The sequence below is a fragment of the Epinephelus moara genome, chromosome 6 (assembly GCF_006386435.1).
Source record: "Epinephelus moara isolate mb chromosome 6, YSFRI_EMoa_1.0, whole genome shotgun sequence".
NCBI lineage: Eukaryota > Metazoa > Chordata > Actinopteri > Perciformes > Serranidae > Epinephelus > Epinephelus moara.
Genome location: NC_065511.1, coordinates 6,616,158 through 6,636,301, shown reverse-complemented (window position 1 = coordinate 6,636,301; position 20,144 = coordinate 6,616,158). Strand labels below are relative to the sequence as shown.

The window sequence follows — 20,144 nt, the reverse complement described above, 5'->3', positions numbered from 1 at the left end:
GAGATGGGAAAAAGACAAAAAAAACAAAACAATTTAAGATTGGTCCTTTCACAGTGTTTCCTGGTTTATTGTTTTTTTTTTCTGTGTGCATAAGAGATGACAATAGAATAAAAATAATCATATTACAGTAATTTTTGAAGGCAAGACACATATAGGGGCCATATCATAAACACAGTGCAAAGCAGCGCACAGTGCAGCGTGATGGTCATTGCTGGCTTCAGACTGACACAGTTGTCATTTTCAAGCAAATGCTCACATAGTGTAAGTAGCAAATGTATTTTTTGTGCGCCCATGGGCGTGTAAGTCTTAAAATGAGGTGAGATCAGGCACATTGTTGGCGTGTTGCTCTTTTGAGGCAGCAGAAAGCGATGGCACCATTAACCAACTAAAACCTGGTCTAAAATATGATCTGATTATTCAGATAGTAAGATGCACCTACATAGGCTGGTTTGTAACAGATGTACACTCTGCTTGTTATACACACAGGGAGGTCAGGATGAGTTTTTGGTGGTTGAAATAATTCATCATAATGAGGAAAATATTATGACATTCTTTAAAATGTGAACGTGGCAGAGATCAGAGCAAAGCTGCTGTCTGACTCCACATTAAGAGAGATGCTGTGCACATTTACACACAAGGAGCAGCGTAATTTCACTGACTGGTTTAAAAGCTAATAGTTTAGTTCTGATTCGTCTGTTAAGTTTGAAACTACACTTTTAAGTTTTGCTGCTTAAATATTCCACGATATTTGCTGCAGTGACATAACTGCTTTTACTGCGTTACGGTGCATGCCCACTATACGCGATCTCTTTGCCTAAACTCATGTCCGCCCTGCACCGCTGGTTGCTTGAGGCTGCAACTTCATTGGCTGTCTGGGAGAGGATATCTGGTCGTATGTAGCCGGCATGCACTGTTACTTTCAGCAGAAAACTGCTCGCTTCTACAATTTGTCCTATTCCCCACATAAATAGCAGTGTGCCAGGTGCAGGCACAACTGACTTTTAAACAGAATGGGAAATGACGCTCTGACTGGTTCAATCATGTGTAAAGATTTTTCTCCTGTATATTTTACTGTTTTTTGTCCTTTGCCAGTCACATGCCTAAATCTTTCTCTGCATGTCTTGCTATGGTCTTGTTGCTAATCTGACAGCATTCAATTTAGACTTTTTCCAGGTTGACAGTATCATGAAAATGTTACTAGGTCCGAACAAAACAGCTTCAGAGTCGCAAAGAAATTAGACTGGAATAAGTCATTCTGAATTCTCACCAGTAGAAACATGGCAGCTGACTGAAAGCACATGTCTATCTGTCCAGTCCACACCAACTCTCTTACACATAATGACACACACTGGATGTTAACTTTTCTTATTTAAAAGTGCTGTAAGCCTGATAGAAGAATGAGTATCTGACACATGGTTTGCAGTCTGACACAGTCTATCCTGGAGGCATCTCTCTTTACTAAAACCTGATTTCCTGTCAGTCTGTTTCAGATGACTCGGTGGATTTGGGCGGCTCTGACAAGCAGTCCGATGCTAAAAGCAGTCAGAAACCAACAGTGTCTTGGTGGCAAGATGATGAACACAGCGGTGGAGGAACAGGGAGAGGTAATAATGAGGACAGGAGAGGATTCTCCAGGATATAACACCCATCACACTGGACATGTCCGCCTTTGTTAGCCTGGTGCTGTTCAGAATGTGTCAGTGGCTGCAGTTGTGTCAGTGTTTAAGCTCTGCAGTCCAGGGAGGAACTGAGAGAGGATTTGGGCATATGTTAGAGGATTTTACGACTGCAGTTATCAGCTGGCAGTAATTAAATGCCCATAAAAGTAGGCTGTAGCAGAAAAACTAAATAGAGGTCACTGGCTCAGTGGGGAATATGTTCAGAGAGGGGAGAGCAGCATTATAATTCTTCTTTTTGCCATAGGAACATTGTGTAAAATTGGTATGCAGACATATAGCCAGCCACAGTTTATATACAATATGGATGTTGTTACGAGTTGAATCTGTGTGGCTGAACTGACACTAACATGTCGTGCCACTATTTATGTTGATATTTAGTATACTTGTACAATAGTTTAATGTAAATTGTTTACATCCCAGTCTGAAATCAGTGGATCTGGTCTTTGTTATGTGGCCTAATCTTTAATTTAGGTGTAAAGGACATGAAAACAAATGTGTTCAAACAGCTTGTCACTGTGATAGATGGATCCTACAATAGCATGCTTTTTTCTGCCGAAGTTAACACATTTTTTGTCACTTTTTCAGTTGGAAAAAGTTGATGTCATGAAGCAGAAATATTAAGAACTTGAAGGCAAGTTTTCAGGGGCTTTAATACTAAATGGACAGAGCTTAAGCAGGCTGTTGCACCAGCTTTGTGTATGTGCAAATGTAGTTTAATTGGAATGAAGTGTAGGGATGGGATCAATGGGTTCCAGTTGAGAACAGGTTCCAAATTGTCCAATCTGTCAGAAACACGTGGCTCCGAGTTTATCCATTTGTTTTATTGATGTTGGCATCTTTTTTTTGACTGTTGCTAACTGCAACAGTGACATCAAACTCATGCATCTATGCTGCTGAAAACTTGCAACAAGGATTCATGGCAGAGAGCAAGATTTTTTCCAAAGTGTGGCATTTCACAAAGGAAGATGGCAACAGTACTGCTTGTAGTGTCTTTAAAATAATCATTTGAAGTGAGAGCGGAAATACCAGCAATATGCTAAAACATTTTTGGACACAACATGGGCTTAAATTCTAATAATGCTATGTGTTTGACACTCTACACACTAGGGTTGCAACTGTATGAGATTTTCACAGTGCTATAACTGTCTCAGAAAATATTGTGGTTTCACTTTATCACAGTATTACAGTCAAGTCAAGTCAAGTTTATTTCTATAGCTCATTAAAAGCAACCTCAGTTGACCAAAGTGCTGTACAGGCTATGCATGTAAATACATATAAACAAATAGAAATAAAATAAATATAAACATCCCTCTCTAAAACACCTGGTAAAAATAAACAATAAAACGTAATAAAATGACCAATAAAACATCATAAAAACAAATCAAGATGAAATAAATAGTACTAAAACCAAGATCTCATGCTTAACTAGTGCTGAAAGCTAGTGAGAAGAAATGGGTTTTCAGCAGGGATTTAAAATGCTCAAGAGTCAGCAGCTCTTATATGCAGTGGCAGGCTGTTCTACAGATTGGGGGCTGCCACCGAGAAGGCTCTATCACCTCTACTTTTAAGTCTAGATCTGGGAACCTCCAGCAGCAACAGGTTGGTAGACCTCATTGCTCTGACTGGGGTGTGGGGGTGTTGTAGCTCAGACAGATAGGATAGTGCCAGGCCGTTAAGACTTTTAAAAACGAGTAATAAAATTTTAAACTGGACCCTGAAAGAGACTGGAAGCCAATGTAAGGAAGCCCGTACAGGTGTGATGTGGTCACGGCGTTTTTTCCCTGTTAATAGGCGGGCAGCTGCATTTTGAACAGCCTGCAAACGGCGCAGTGAAGACTAGTCAAGTCCAGCATACAGAGAGTTACAATAGTCTAAACGAGACGTGATAAATGCATGAATTACTCTCTCAAAGTCATGTGGAGGGAGGTAGGCCTTCACCTTACTGAGGAGTCTTAATTGAAAGAAGCTCGTCTTGACAACTCAACTGATCTGTTTATCCAGGTTAAAAACAGCATCAAATATCACGCCAAGCTTCCTCACAGCAGGACGACAGTAAGATGCCAAAGGACCGATGGCACTATTATAGCCATCCAACAAATTAGTTTTTCCAAATAAAATTATCTCTGTTTTATTTTTGTTCAGGTTAAGGAAGTTTATCTCCATCCATGATTGTATATCATTAAGACAGTTCAACAAAGCCTGGATAGAGGCATCACTGTTTGTTTTTATGGGCAGATAGATCTGAAGGTCATCTGCAAAACAATGGAAGGAGATGTTGTACTTTTTAAAAATAGACCCCAAGGGAAGCATATACAACGAGAATAAAATGGGGCCCAAAATGGAGCCTTGCGGTACGGGACGCAGCAGAAGAGTACTGGCCAAGATGAACAGAGAAACTCCTATCTGACAAATAAGACTGGATCCATTTTAGCGCTGTGCCTTTAATGCCTATACAGGAATCGAGACGTGACAGGAGAATGTCGTGATCCACTGTGTCAAAGGCAGCAGATAGATCCAGAAGAACCAGGACAGCAGAGTTGCCAGAATCAACAGTTAAAAGCAGGTCGTTAAAAACTCTTAAAAGGGCTGTTTCTGTGCTATATCGCGATTTAAAACCAGACTGGAACTTCTCAGAGATACCATTTAAATCAATGTGTGATTGCAGTTGCTCATAAACTACCTTTTCCAGAACCTTTTACAGAATAACTATTATTACCAGTCAGAATTATCCTTAAAGCGATTAAAACGTAAGGGTTATTTTTTTGTTTTATTGTTATATTTGAAAGATGAAACCAAATTTTAAGGGGAGTACGTGTAAAAAGTCTCCCTTTTGAAAATAACTAAAATAAAGTTGATATTTTCTGTCAAGTTGTATTTTTTTTTCAATATTGTACATCAGCAAATGTACACGGAATGATAACCTTCATTTTGATATCATGGTATACTTTGATCCCAGTATACCGTTGCTACCTGACTGCACACGAGTGCCACTGCTTCCCAACCAATCAGCACGTCTGTCTATGGTATGATCACATTATCACCAAGCAGGCAGGTTTAGTAGGTTTTATCTCGGACTAACAAAAACCTAGATAAAAATGAATGCTGTACAAATATTCTTTCATTCTCCCATTTAAGATAATTACAGTCAGACTGTTGCTACACTGTTCAAAATCAGAGTTAATAAAACTGTTGGGATGACAGAGAAAACCTGCGTAGGCTGACTTTTTTTCCACACAAGAAATTGATCAGGAGTCAGACCATCAATAATGGCATTGATATCATTAAAATCATATCAAGTCCCATCCCTAATGTAGTGTGGGACTTACACTGTGACTTAGTAAAAACATACATTTAGTTACAACTAAGAGTTAAGTTGTAACTTAAGATATATACCTTCCCCAAGCAGGTGGGAATCCCACCATATTTACTGTTGCCAGGGCAGAGTGGTCAGAAGGATGGCAGAGACTGATGATGGACCTGGAGGAAAAGCTTCTTTGATTTTAGGTTACTCTAGAAGTGCATTGTCAGTGACAGACTACAACCTTTTACATTCATAATGACACTGACACACATGGTCACTATTCTGATAAACTTGATGATAGCTGTTTAAGTGTTGACCTGCGCTTCACTAAGAGAATGGTTTTCCAGAGGCTTTTGTTGGTGTTACTGTTAAGAACTTTGGTCAACAACATCTAACAAAAAAATGATCTTTGGGTTGTGTTATTGAATAAGCCTCACAGAGCCACTATCGAGTCTCTTGTTAAGGTTATCCTTGCTGGTTAGACCTCTGCTCACGTTAAATTCTTTAATATTATTTTTTGGACATTCTCGCCTCTCCACCCTTCTCGTCAAGTTAGAGTGCCTCTCTGTCTAACTTGTATTCTTCTACTTTACACTGTTGACTGATCTCTCCTTGACTCATCTCCCTCCTTATTCATCAATTCCAGCAGGACAAGCGTGATGGTTTTTAAAAATGATGCTTCACTGTTTCATTTCTTCCTGCTTCTTTCATAACACTGTCCTGTCTGCCTGGCTTGCTGGATATGATCTTTCCCTGATTTTTCCTCTTTTATGTTCACTGAGCATTGAAACACACATACCCAGCATGCTTGTGTGTGGTCTAAAATGTAGATTACTGGTGACCAACATTAGACTCATTTAAGCACAGTACAGCTCAACTCAAATCACTTGGAACCGTTCTTTTTTGGTTTTTCCATTAGCAAAAGTTGTGGATAGTACCTGGTGCTTTCTTTGGTACCTCCTCAATCGAGGTTCCAAGCAAGCTGAGCTGATACCAGAAGGAGAATTAAAAAACTGCAGACCACAGATTGGTCAGAGGGAAATGTCATTTGTGTGACATGAGAAATCCTGCATAAACTCACCATTTTTAAATAGCCAAGCTGCCATCAGTTATGACTTGATTTTTTTGATTAACCCAACCCATGCTGTGGTCAGTTGACGAAGTGTGGACATTCCACTGTTTTATTGCTGATGAGAGCTGCATGAAGCATCATGCAGCAAGTGTTTGTATCCCATTGAAGGTGACGTCACGCTACAAATCCTGCCTACATTTACGGGTTACTATCTCCAGTGAAAAAAATAAACAGAAGCATCTGGTACCAAAAGTGAGTCAAGTTGAGCTGAACCATGCAACTGATATTGTTAATTAGTCTTTGGGAAGTGTTGCCCTATGCAAGATATTGTGATAATAGTCATTTATGTAGCAACTTCTGGTCCACAAATCTCTCACTCCTACTGTGAAATATCAAGTTCACTTAAAAAACTGTGCAACTCTGCAGAAACGTGGGTGTACATTTCACAGCTTTGTATTTGTCTGTTAATTATCTCCTCTTTTGAAAGACTGTCCTATTCTGTTTTTCCTCCTTCCCTACCAGAGACGGCCAGAAGCAGATTTATCAAAACCAAAAAGTCTCAGCCTGAAAACAACAATGGTGAGAACAAGCTGAGAAAAAGTCCCACTAAGGAGTTCTGTAGATTATGTCCACATTAAGATGGTTCATTCAATCAAACCCCTTTGCCCTTTGAACTTTACTTTGTGCCCAGAGTTTGCGCTGTTTAACTAGCAGAAGTTTTTGGACATGCCCTGAATACATTTGCACCATACACTATAGATGGCACCAGTGTCACTGGTGCAAAAATGTAGCCCTCCCATTAATAAATCTCTCCTTTTTGAGTCTTTCCTACTGAACTTTACAAAGAATGAATGATGTTTGCTTCACATATAATTCCTCCATACTTAAATGTTTGGCTTTCACTGTTGCTGAGAGATTCCAGACATCCGTTATCAACCACTGAATAAAACCTTACAGAATTATATGCAATTAATTACACAGGCTCATAGATGGCAATCATGTTAAAACATCTGCTGTACGACACATGAGGTTAGTGTCCATGGTGTGTGTCTGTGTTAAGGGAATGTGTGTGGGGGGCGGGGGTAGCGTCCCTGAACAGACTTGCACAAAAGCCCAGTTCAGACCAAAGATTTGCAACAACGCCAAACTGTTTTAGGACGTTGCAGAGAAAAGTTGCAGCGGTGTGAACTGCCACGTCTCAGCTCGACTCAAGCCGGGTGATGGTGGCACCTGCATCTCAGCTTGTCAAGTTAAAAGTAGCTGGTTTAAGAACGTAAGGCACATCATCACCTGTCTCAAATGCCAGTCGATCGTTGCTGTGATATTCTCTGACAACAGCCCTCTGTCCCTGCCAAGCCCAAGTCTGTCTCATTTACGTCCCTGCGGTTGATGACACGCATGTAAGTGTCTGTCCTCACGGTGTGTCGGTGTTGGATGGTGGGTCGCTGCTGTTGCTAGCTGTATGTACCCATGTGACACACACAATCTCAGCGACTGATTAGTTGGCGTAGGTTATTTAAATTATTTTGGCCAATTTATGAATCCATCCATCTGAAGCTCAGGTTGTTTTTTATGTTTATGCTGTTCATCACTACTAGAAATGCAACTGTAGCCAATATCTTACTATCACCATTCTCAATGTTAATTTAAGAAGCTACACATTATACTCAGCTACAAAATAAGCCTGCAAAAGCTGGAAATTAGAACAGAAGTACAGAAAGTTGTTGCTATGGAGACTATACATGGCTCGTCTGTTCGCGTTAGTATGAACTGGCATGTTTTGAGAACGTCAGAGACAGGCACATTGCAAGTTTTAGTTTATTTCGCTGCACTTCTTTGGTCTGAACTGGGATTAAGTTAGCATCAGCCTCTCAGGTTGCATTTTGACTTCTTACAAGGTATGACAAATTTACTGGTAGGATTTATATATTGTCCCATTCCCCTAATTTTTATCTACTTAATGAGACCAAACACTCCGTGTTTATCTAATGGGGATGTGTAAGCAGTTCCTGTTTTTTAGTGTCAGTGGGTCCTGCATCAAAATCAGCATGTTACAACCAACTTTCTATATTTTCTGTATGTTCATTAAACATAACACATCATTTAACGTAGCTATAATTTTGCGTTGAAAAGTCAGTCCCTTTGTTCTCCCTTTCCAGAATTCGCAGTGCTGTGTGTGACTTTGCAGGCCACGTCCTAGAATGTGGGACACTGGCTCTAATAAGGTGTTGGTGCAAAGTCTGCCATGTATGACCTACCATAATTTGGTCAGTTGTCCATTAGTGTCCTACCTTGAGGCAGGCCGTTCTCTGACCCAGAGCTCAAAGTTTCCTGTGTAAGAAGTATATATTCGCTACACGCCATCGTTTCACACTGGAAGCAAATAAGGTCACAACAGTAACATCTTGCTGTTTGAAGTGGAACTGAAAGTGAGACAGATATTTTTTTGGACACGCTCTCTGTCAAACTCTATTGAAATGGGCAACACTCCATTGTTAAAACACAATAGATTGCAAGAAATTTCAGTGAATGATGGCCAGTGTGTGAAGTGTGTAGTTTAGATGTCACATTCAAAAAGCTATTCCATATTTAATTGAACAGTGCACCAAAATGATTTACCCTATTTTTTTTCTTGCTGTATGAAGTGGTCAGTGCGGAGCCCTTTTATAAGCCGGTCCCCAAACCTCGCTGCAAAGCTGTTGATAAACCAATTCAATTGGACCAGACCCACAAAGATACAGTTTTGGAGGTTTCCCAAACTGTGAAGAGACACAGAACTCCATCCTATGGCTCATGCTCTGACAGTCAGAGCAGTCTGACTCATGAAAACCTCCGGTGTGTGTCAGGAGAGAGGAGCCTTGATGAGACACACTCTGATGACACTCCACCAGCCAGCACCGATAGTCATTCCCAGGGGGACAGTAATGACGGTAACTTCAAATCAAACCCTCAAACGTTTCGTTGTGTTGCATTAGTCCCCCAGCAGTACAGTGATTGACATCAGTAGCACCACTAGTTGTCTTAAGTATTGTCATTGTCTGTATTAAGGTTGTAGTTTGTATGTTAAAGTAATAGTTTTTCTACCTGTCACATAGACATGAAGACTCATAGTTTTGTATGTTTTCTTACTGGTGTATTAGATGTATCTTTACATAGTATCAAATTGGTTATGTCATTGGTATTTCCTATCTGATAGTGGTTTTTCCTTAATTATTTCGGCATGAAAACATTCTGACAAACTGGAAATTCCTTTTAATATCATTTAATTTTAATTGCTCCATTTTTGGAAATTGATCATTCATTAAAGGGCAGGAATTGAACAGGCGGTGAAATCTTATATTTCTGGATGAGACATTTTTCAGCTAAGTGTCTATAGTTTTACACTCAAAACAAAGCTTTAATTTTACAGGTGAGCCTCTGTAAACTGCAAAACAGAAACCATATAAGTTCACTTATTCAAAATCCCAGTGGAAGAATGCACACATAACAATAGACAGTAGGTGGCAGTATGGGGCCATGAGTAGCATTACACTGTGTGCTTGTAAGAGTTTCATTTATTATCCACCAAAAATAATGCAGCTAAATCAGCATTCACACTAATGAGCACGCATAAGGATATTGTGACATTTTCACCATTGAGCATGTGGTTTATAAAGAACTCGATGAAGTCTCAAGCTGGAAAGGCAGAGACAAAAGTCAAGTAAGTAATGACTGCAGTGACAGATGGGGAGAAGTGGGTACAAAAGGGAAGGATATTCATTTTGAGAAAATGCACTAATTCCACACACTGTTTCTGGCTGTATAGATCTTTGTCAGGCACCGAGGCCTGAGTCAAACACAAATTCACACAGGTTCCATCAGCTGGTAATCACAATTCAAACCAACCTGCAGCTGCTATTCATTGATTGACAATTTACCAATTCTATATACAATAGAAACAGAAATGTATAGAATTCCTGCTAGGATAACATTTAGAAAATCTTTGCACTGATGTGGTGAAGTCACAGCAACTTGAGCACACCTGTGCAGTACAGTTATTGTGATAAATATTACCTTTTTGAAGTTATGATGTGAATAATTTGTTGTGCTTGTGTCAGGTGTTGAATCCACTGCATATAATTCTTTGGGTCCACAGTTTGGTGTTTGTATTTGTCCACATGTACAACTTGTAGTACTGTTAGTGTGTATATGAAAAACAGGATGTCCTCAGTGTTGAATGGCAGTTGGCACAAGAGAAACAGATACACTAGAATAAATACCTGTAAGTATAATAAATTCTCTAGTCATTAGTCAGTCCATCAGTCATCTCAGATTGTTTGGGTCAAGTGGCTTACAGTAGGTCAGCTGATGTGGCGTGACCTGCATGAATTGAAACAGGGTTGACTTGCGCTTTTCTGTGACATCTCTTTCCAGGACTGCTGGGATCTGGGAAGACTTTCAGAAAGTCTTTGAGGAAGTCTCAGTCCATTCAAGAGGAGGATGAGGATCCAGGAGACACTGGTTTGAAAGGAGACAGGCTGACAGCAGCTGTTCTCAGCAGTGACAGTATTGAACAGGGTAAGACTAACATATGGAGGCAAAACACTCTTCTTAAAACCTGCATCTGCCAGTAGTTTGTCGGATTATATTTTACAGTACAGTTGAAACAACACTGGTTGTCTATGGCAGGGTTATTTAGACAGACAAAACTCCCATTATTGATAATCTCACTTCTATTTGGGGGATAATCAGGCTCTTAGTTTTGCAGTTACAGTTCCAATAGTCAGTTACTTACTTAGTCAGCTGTTTTTTCAGCCTATATTTGTTCACATTGTGGTAAAATGACAAAATACTCCCAAGCAGGTGGCAGAGGCAGTTTCTGTTTTAAAAGGCCTGTAACATTATTCCCACTACTCACAGTTGCCTTGTTTTACAGCTCAGCTGCTAGTTCCACCAGTAGAGACTGACCCCTGGTGGCATGTACTTAGTTCTACAGCACATCACCTCAATACAGCATCTTTGTATCAGTTTAACATAGAGAGGAGCGTCTGTGTTTTTGACAGCATTAATAATCATACCTTCAGGATTTCTAAATACCCTAATATGCCGTAATATTTTAATGTTACCCAAGCCTACTAACAGGTATTTTAAATAATTTAAGTAATTTGAAGTACACAGCAGCCTTTAAGCAGGATTTATACTTTTGCACCAAATCAACGCAGTACCTATGGCGTGGGCTCAGCATAGACGTGTACATTTGCCATAGTATGATGTGCACCTCCCCAGAAATGTAACTACATGTTGCACATTTCTTTTTCTCAAAAAGGAAATGTGAGGACAATAAAGACCCCCACAAAATAACATTTTAAGTCGTGTGAGTGATTTATCCCGGTTTCATATGAGTAGAAGAAAGTCCGCTAGACTAATTTATGTAATGTAAAATATCATAGACTTGTGCTAAAAACATTAGCATGTTGTATTTGTGGGGATAACACATCTAGCTAAAGACAGTTGTTTTGTCTGTGAGCCTCATTATCCATAACCGCTTATCCTGGTACAGGGTCGCAAGGGGGCTGAAGCCTATCTCTGCTGACACTGGGCGAGAGGCGGGTCACCTCACTATGACAGGGCTGACACATACACACAGACAATCATTCACACCTATGGACATCTAAAGTCACCAAATAACCCTAACCTGCATGTCTTTGGACTGTGGGACGTAGCCCGAGAACCTACAGAAAACCCATGCTGACAGGGGGAGAACATGCAAACTCCACACAGAACCTAGTCACTGAACCTCGTGAGTTATAATACAGCCGAATGTCTTCCTTGTGATCAGTATTGTTGCTATTAAGCCATGTTTAATGTGTGTTTTTTGAATCATAGAAACTCAACACAGTGGCATAGAAACCCTACTGCCAACTAGCATTTTGGAGGTGTAATTGCAGAGCGACACAGACACACCACTGCACAAGTATAACTGCTTACAATGTCGTAGGCCTCTCTGCGTAGAGTCTGCGCACAACTGTAACTAAGCTTTTATCATTTTAGCCCCTGTATTTGGGGTTCTACATCCAGTCCAAACAAGCTGTAAACCAAAAGTGGGACATTGAACCTTCCATTTCTCCTTCATCTTCACACACAGTTTTTGTTTTCAGTTTAGAACCATCATAGCTGTGCTTTCTGTGTGTGCTCTTTTAATATCTGTGTGCAGACTCAGTGATGGTACCAGCAGAGAACACGACCAATATTGGCTTGGACACTATAGAGGAAGAAGAGGAGAAAGCCAGGTTCTTTGCCCAACTAGAGGCAGGGGCTTTATCAACTATAGATTACTCCAAGCTAAACAGAGAGCTGGACTCAACAAGTTCTACCATCGATACCAAACTCAGGTTTGTAAACTGCCATGCTGTAATATTACACCCACTAAGCACTAAAAGACAGAAGTAGTCTGAGCAGATCAGTCATGAATGTATCACACCACACTCGATGCTCCTTTTCAGAGACAATAACACACACAATGGAAGATGTTTTGGTGCCAACACAACATGTCGTTTTCCTAGACTTTTAAGGTTTGATTGAAGGTGACATTTTATTCACCACTCTTATGGGGCCTCAGATACAGTGTCTTTGCTGCTGCTCTTGAAGATTGAGGTTGTGACTTTAATGTAATGAGGATTAATGTCCTCCCTCCAGGAAAGCTGAGGAAGCAGTGGAGCAGAGTGATGATGATCAAAGGAAGGCCAGAATCACAGAGACTGTCAGAGAGTCTCCAGGTATGAGCAGTTAGCTCTCAGCAAACTTCTCTTTCTCTGTTTTTCTTTATCACTCTGTTTCTGTGTGTCTCAGTCAGGTCTTTTCTCTCTCAGCCTTGACAGGATCTCCACATTACAGTGAGGATTTTGATGAAGAGGAGAATGGAAAAGAGCCACTGCAGGAGGTTTGTAGTTGAAATCTATAATGATTAAACTCAGTGAGTGTTCTATGATAAGTTAGGACCTTGGTGAAAAATAATACGAGAAAATAATTTCTACTAAAAGGCCCATTCATTAGTTTGTTAAGAGCTTTCATCTACATCTCATGACTGGCTGAGGCCCCGATACCACCGTAAGCATTTTGCAGGTTGCAAAACGCGAGTAGCACCACACTGCCTTTTTTTGTAATTGAATGCCACTAGTAAAAAAAAATGCTTGCTGCACCTTTTCAATGTGGGAAATTATACCCCCTGTATAACTTGTACACACAGGTTATTTTATGGATAATGTATAATCCTCCTCTGAGTTTTAGTAGGCTGACCCCTGAGCGAGGGCTAAGATGTCAGTCATGTCAATCAAGATGTCAGGAATCCAAGCAAGCAAGCAAAACTTAATTTATGTAGGATATTTGATTCTAGGTAGAAGCGCAATGTGCTGCACAAAGTGTGAGGTAGAAATTGCAGGCACAAAACAAAGCCAGCAACTGATCATAATCAAATCCATTAAAACAGAATATATCCTCATGAAATAATAATTGAGAAGAAGAAGGAACCAATTAAAGATACAAACTGAACTGATAAAAAAAATGTTTAAATTAAATAAGATAAAAATACTAAATGTAGACTATTAAAGGAGTATAATACATATGAATTCAAATAAATACTAAAAACAGAATAAAATCAGATGAATAGACCAATACAAGATTAAAACACATGAGTAAAATCAACAAGATAAGCTTATAGAGAAACCAATAAACCAGTCAAAGTTAAAGGACACCTGAGTTGAAACCAATAAAATAGAATAAAATCATAGCTAAAATAGTCGAACCAGACGACTGGAATCGGTAGCTAAAAAGGAATATCGCCAACTTAACTAAAAAGATATCACCAGGTAACATGTTCCAGCGGCTTGGAGCTGAAAAGCTAATGGCACTTTCACCTGTATTCATGGAGACCTGGAGAATAACCAGGCAACCTGTTCCAGATGACCTTAGGGGTCGAGCTGGCTCATAGCTCACAAACACATCAGAGAGATATTGGTGCCTGACCATGTAAAACCTCAAACATAGGCAATAACATTTTAAAATAAATTCTGAAATGTCCTGGAAGCCAGTACAGTGACTTCAGCACAGTTGTTATTTGGTTGAGTATCTTTGTTTTGGTTAAAACCCTCGCAGCTAACACACAGTGGTTTAAAGAGAGTGGCTGATAAAGATAGACCCTGGTATATACATGACAATATTACATCATCAAAACCAAACAAATGAAATCTAAAAAAAAAAAAAACCACACACATCCATAATCCATGGGTTAATATGTTGAGTTATGTGAACATGGCACTCAGTGTGAAGGCAAGAGAGGAATCCCACAGCCATAAACTGTATGTTTGAGCTATAGGAGCCCTTAAGGACCAGAAATTAACAAAAAACAGTTTGTGGTCAACATTGATGGAGTATCAGTACACTGCAACATACAGACGAATATGCTCCTTCAAATTTTCAAGGTAAAAAAAGTCAGCCAAATTGACACATAGCACTGTTCAACAACTCTGAGAAGTCAGAAAGCCCCCTTTTTCAACACTAATTAGTCTGTTTGTCAATCAAACATCAAAGTTGTGTGAGTTGAAAAAACACACATTAGTGTAAATCTGTTAAACAATCTCAGGGTGGCAAAAACCCAAATAACACGAGTGTGACATGTTTGTAACTGGCGGGATGGTTTCAGATCTGCAAACGTTCAATACAATGTGTGATGACATCGCTGAGGTGTCATGTTGTAAGCTTTAACTGTGTTTACACCGAAATATCTCAAACTGACATTTTGCTACATTCTTCAGTAATTAATGTTATTATCTCTTTTCAGAAGCCTAAAATGTCTCCAATTCTTGCCAAAGGTAAGAGAAGAAGACATAATGTTTCACTGAGGTGGTGGGTGGTTGTTTGAAGGAATAAATATGTTCAGTCAAAGAGAGTATGGAGTAGAGTTTGACGGTTTCGGAAGCCTGAGACAAACAACCCATGCACAGCACTTCGACCATTAAATAATGAAGCAGTACAGGGGAAACCATAGTAATGCTAATAACGAATTCACTACTAACAGCATATACAGTATGTGTGTGTGATCTCATTCAAATGTCTCATTAGTTTTAGTTTATATGACAAACCGCATCAGCAAACAGTCTATATATTTAATCTCTTACTGCAATACTTCTCTGAAGAAGTTAATATTGACCTATAGCTGATCATGTTGTGGAGTTAGTCTTAAATACAGTTGCTCTAACTTCTGTCTCAGTTTCTCTGCATGATTCCCTGGATGACACCGGTGGAGAAGACAAAGGAAAGGACACAGCAGGGTCTCTGGACAGAGGTTATTTATTTTTATTTTTTTAAATCTATATTGAACATATTGCACATCATGTACAATCAATTGCACATAGCATCCATCGTGCAAATACAGTCATTAAACAGAGAAGAAGAAAAAAAACGTGTCCTGCGATGTGACTATCGCACATGTGCACATTGCGATGGCGATGTTCAAACGATATATCGTGCAGCCCTAGATGAGACACAGTTTCTGGATGAGCTGCACACAAAGAACAGTTTATATTGATATCTGGTTTGAATTTTCTAAGAAAATGTTTAGCTGGATAAATATTGTGCAAAATTTTAAAGGAAATCTCCCTAGTGTTATTAGTAATTAAGTATTTATGGGGCAATGTCCACACTTTTATCCAGGGAATGTTGTTAACAAAATTATTCCAATAAGAAAACATAAGGTTTTGTAACAACTTCATTCTGAAATAGAGACCGGATAGCTTTGTTATTTTTCTTACATGCTGAAAAACACACTTTTCCACATGGAGTATCATCAAGATTAACAATAGAAACATCAACTGGGAATGTTCCCCTGCACCGAGTCACAGAGCCATATGGTATAGCCCCAATTACTAGAGCAAATTCCCTTGCTGTGACAGGGAAATCATAGTAAGAAATAAATTCATCATAACTCATGAGACGACCTTCAGTATTAATCAGCTGACTCACCAAAAACATGTTTCAGTCAAACATGTTCTTTAGAAAAATACTCTTCTTTTTTTACAGAATGTCTCCATTATTCCAAATATAATAACACTGTGGCGAGAAGTTGTGCTTGTAGATTAAGTTCCATGCCAGTAAAGCCTGCTTGTGAAAATTGAATACTTTAACAGGTATCTTGTTTATCTTATAATTGCAAACTAATAGGAACTGGAGTCCTCCAATTTGGTCAAAAACAAATTTCAGAATAAAGTTCCACATGGAGGATTCATTTTTTAGAAAGTGTTATAACCAGTTTATCTTAAACACGTTATTCAATGTGGAGAAGTCCAGAAAGTCAAGGCCACCATTTTTACAAGAATTAACAACTACAGATTTTGTGATATAATGTATACGGTTCTTCCACAAAAACTTAAACAACATTTTATCAATTCTTTTGGCAGTTTTGTTATCAAGATACAGAGAGTATGCAACATAAATAAGCCGTGAAATGCCTTCAGCTTTTGATAGGAGGACACAACCCTTCAAGGATAAATCTTGTTGTAACCAACGATTGAATTAAAAGATAAACAGATACTGGGCAGCCTTGCCGTATGCCTCTTTCGAGACAAAATCTTTGAGTGGTAGGAACCAGTTAACTTCACAGAGCTGTTTCCTTTTGCATAAAGGGTTTTAAATGTATTGCAGAATATGTACCAAAGCCAAATCTCCCAAGGCAATCATGAAGGGATGCTCAACAGTATCAAAAGCCTTGGTCTCTGGACAGAGGTAACACAAACACATACAGCGTCAGGGAAGTTAGAGCGAGCAAGCTTTCACTAAAGTTAGTTGTGTGTCCATGTTTGTTTAAACATTGTGATGTAACAGTCAGTGCGTGTTCTTAGAGAAAGTTCTTCCAGGTAGTCTGGAAGACTATGAACTTCTCAAGATCAGAGAGTATCCTGAGAAATGCAAAGAGAAGAGGTTGAGGTCCACAGCAGAGGCTCCCTAAACACCGAATCTGAATCAATAATTAATCATTTATGGCCATCCAACTCTTTCGGAAGATGGAGCACCCAGATTCTAGATCTAAAGCATCCAGACACAATACCTGATAATGAGCAGATTGTGTGCAGTAGTCTGCATAGATATCCTAAAAAAATATTGTTTCTAAAAAAAATCGTTTTTATTGCTTATATCAGTTAAATTGCTTTATTTGTTTAACAAACAAAGACAGGGAGCGATTGACTTCACCCAACAATATTCATAACTCAAGGAATGGACGCATACTCAGACTTAATGGCCCCTGTAGGGGTAGGGAGTCACCCCCTTTTTTGTCTCTCTTGTTTACCATGCCAGTATATATGGATGAATTATGCTTTGGTGCTCATGGTTTCCGTAACATCAAGTGACCTAGTCTTGTCAAAAATATCAATTTATGGATACATATCCATTCTGAACACTTGAAATAGTTTCAGTACAATGGCAATGGAAAACATGCAAACTTCTCAGAGAAGGGCCCCAGCAGGTCGATGAGTTCGAACTCAGAACCCTCTTGCTGTGAGGCAACAGTGCTAACCTCTGCACCAGTGCTGCCCCAAATAAATGTTAGTTTCATCTTGCATTGTTTTTGACACAAAGTAAACTCAGTTTGTTTCTGTACAGGCCAGTCATATGTGCAGAGTGGAGGCTCAGAGATGGAGGCTCTCCGTGAAGCCTACAGACAGATCCATGTGGTGGAAGATTCAGATGACCATAATCACCATTATTCGTCTCTGGAAGGGAGAGGAAGAATAAACAGACCTGTGTCTCCATCCTCTCCTCCTCAACATGCCAGACAGTCTCTTCAGCCTGTTTCTACCAATGAGTCAGGTCAGACACCACCTTACTTAAACAGCATTTGGGTAAATAGTGGAATTCCTCTGTTTGTCTTTATAATTCACTGGTCTAACTGGAGGAATGATGCTCCAATAAATTGTTTAGTGATACATTCAGGAAGTCCTTGTCACCTCTGAAAGTCAACCGTCACTGGTAAAATATGTATCTTCATGACAGCACTGAAGCATGCTGAATGATTCATTTGTTTTTGTATCTAGAGCTACCCACTGCAGAGGAGCTAATGAAACCCATCCGGCCAGAGAGGGACCATATCAGAGGCTTCAGCCTCCAGCCTGTCAGGTTAGAGGTCCTATTTAAATGATACACAAGTGCATTCAGGGTGTGTCCAACTCCACCTTTTCTGCTTAAATGGTGCAAAATCTTGGTGCAGAGTAAGACACAAGAGGCAAAGGGGCTGTAATTAGTCCCTTGATTAATCATAGGTGTGTTCTGGGCGTAACATGAATTCAACCAATCAGTATCATCTCCCGTTTTTATCCTCTGTCAATGAAGTTAAACTGCTCCTTGTGTAAATGTGCAAAGTGTCTCTCTTAGTGGGGATTCGGGCAGCAGCTCTGCTCTGATCTCTGCTATGTTCACATTTTAGAGAATTTAATGAATACTTTCCCTGTTAATGATATATTATTTCATCCACCCTCATCCCATCCCTGTTTCCCTGTGTGTGTAACAAGCAGAGTGTACGCAAATTGTGAACCTGCCTTTGTAGGTGCATCCTACAATCTGAATAATGTGCCCTTTGCATAGCAAGATCATACCGCAACGTTCTGACTTCTGACTTTCTGCTGCCGAAATACCAATACGCAAATAACGCACCTGAACATGCCTCGTTTTAAGACCTAGACGCCCATAGATGCACAGATTGGCACAAGTACATTTGCAACGTGGGCGCTGGCCTTGAAAATGACAACTTTATGGGGTCTGTAACTAGTTTGGCTGCGCTATGCACCGCTTTGCGCTGGCTAAAAGAAAGGATTGCAAAATCTTACTTACCATTATCTGGAATGAAGACATCACAAAACATCAGCAGACTGCCAGTAGTTTAATTATTTTGACTGCTCACTGGTTGGTCTGACTTGCATGTAATTTCTTTTTATTTTGACACATTTGGGGACATTATGCATATGTTTATGCATATGATTTAGCTCTGATGAATAACCTCAGTAATTCATTAATTTATTAAACATTTATTTATACAGTGCCATCAAGTTGGAGTCATTATTTCCTTAATATGGGTGCCCTTTGTATGCAGTACGATAAAATCAGAAGTTTACATCAGACAGAACAAGGATATTAAATTATGCAAACTGCAGTTGATAATATAAAAAGAGTAAACGGTAAAATAGTAAATAAGGACTAGGGGTGTCCCCGACTAAGAATTTTCATAGTCAAATCTGATTTGACGGATTTTTCCTTTAGCCGACTAATCGTCAAATCATGTCGAGACTGGCCGTCGAATCAGACTTCTCTGAATCGAATCACCGAATCATTAGTCTGAGTGGGCGGAAGTTTGCTGCATAGATCAGCCTCTCATTGGGCGGAACAAGCCACCCGCTGAAGTCCTGCCCTACCACCTCCGGTTGTGTAGCAGTTTTCAACACATCCTTTACTAACTTTTGTGGTGTTTGATCTTGCGGGGATGTAGCCATTTTTCTGCCATGGTTCGCGTCCTGTAGGCGATATTTTTGTGGGCGTGTTACACCAAAACCTGTTTCCCCCGGCAATATTTTTGCAAGTGCACAGTTGCTGTGGCACTGCAACATGATTGTGATTGGTTGAAAGAAATAAAAAAAAGCCGGGGCATTTTTTTTCTCCAATCTTAAAGTGAGAGTCGGCGCAGCCAGACCTTTCTTTTCTTGAGAAAGGTCTGGTGAGCGAGACTACCGAATCATCGACTATTCGGGGTCACCCCTAATAAGGACTAAAATCTGCATTAAAGCATTTACTTAAATATAACAATAAAGGCGGAAATCCGTGTTATGAAAAGTTGTTCTCAAACTCAGACTGTTACTTAAAACATGTCATGACAGAAGTAATGTATGTATTAAGCATGCATATAAATACCACTGTATTCCAGCCCAGACAGGACTGTCAACAGAGCTAATTTATCCGGTTACCTGTGAACAAGAGAAACCGTTTTGCCTCTGCACCACAAGCCTGTGTGTTTGTGGGTTATTCAACATGCAATTAACAAGAATATTTATCATCTACATGCAGTTCAGTGCTTTTT

The 20,144-nt window shown here is 39.6% G+C and overlaps 2 protein-coding genes across 9 annotated transcripts in view; one reads left to right on the top strand and one right to left on the bottom strand.

Annotated features, from left to right (window-relative positions):
- tsnare1 (T-SNARE Domain Containing 1) overlaps positions 1-20,144 on the bottom strand; it is a 1,274,638-nt gene that overhangs the window by 1,222,855 nt on the left and 31,639 nt on the right. The gene's annotated exons all lie outside the window — the stretch shown is intronic.
- The window catches only part of cep162 (centrosomal protein 162), a 40,123-nt gene that overhangs the window by 1,941 nt on the left and 18,038 nt on the right, over positions 1-20,144 (top strand). For 4 of the 8 annotated variants that reach the window (XM_050047698.1, XM_050047695.1, XM_050047696.1 and 1 more), the window contains exons 3-13: positions 1,481-1,604; positions 6,575-6,631; positions 8,698-8,982; positions 10,466-10,609; positions 12,246-12,423; positions 12,728-12,807; positions 12,901-12,971; positions 14,868-14,898; positions 15,297-15,371; positions 17,684-17,890; positions 18,115-18,196. In XM_050047698.1, the coding sequence (XP_049903655.1) occupies positions 1,481-1,604; positions 6,575-6,631; positions 8,698-8,982; positions 10,466-10,609; positions 12,246-12,423; positions 12,728-12,807; positions 12,901-12,971; positions 14,868-14,898; positions 15,297-15,371; positions 17,684-17,890; positions 18,115-18,196 (1,334 nt within the window). Of the gene's footprint in view, positions 1-1,480; positions 1,605-6,574; positions 6,632-8,697; positions 8,983-9,027; positions 10,314-10,465; positions 10,610-12,245; positions 12,424-12,727; positions 12,808-12,900; positions 12,972-14,867; positions 14,899-15,296; positions 15,372-17,683; positions 17,891-18,114; positions 18,197-20,144 lie in introns of those variants that run through there. The other 4 variants (XM_050047700.1, XM_050047701.1, XM_050047702.1 and 1 more) reach the window with 4 other exon arrangements.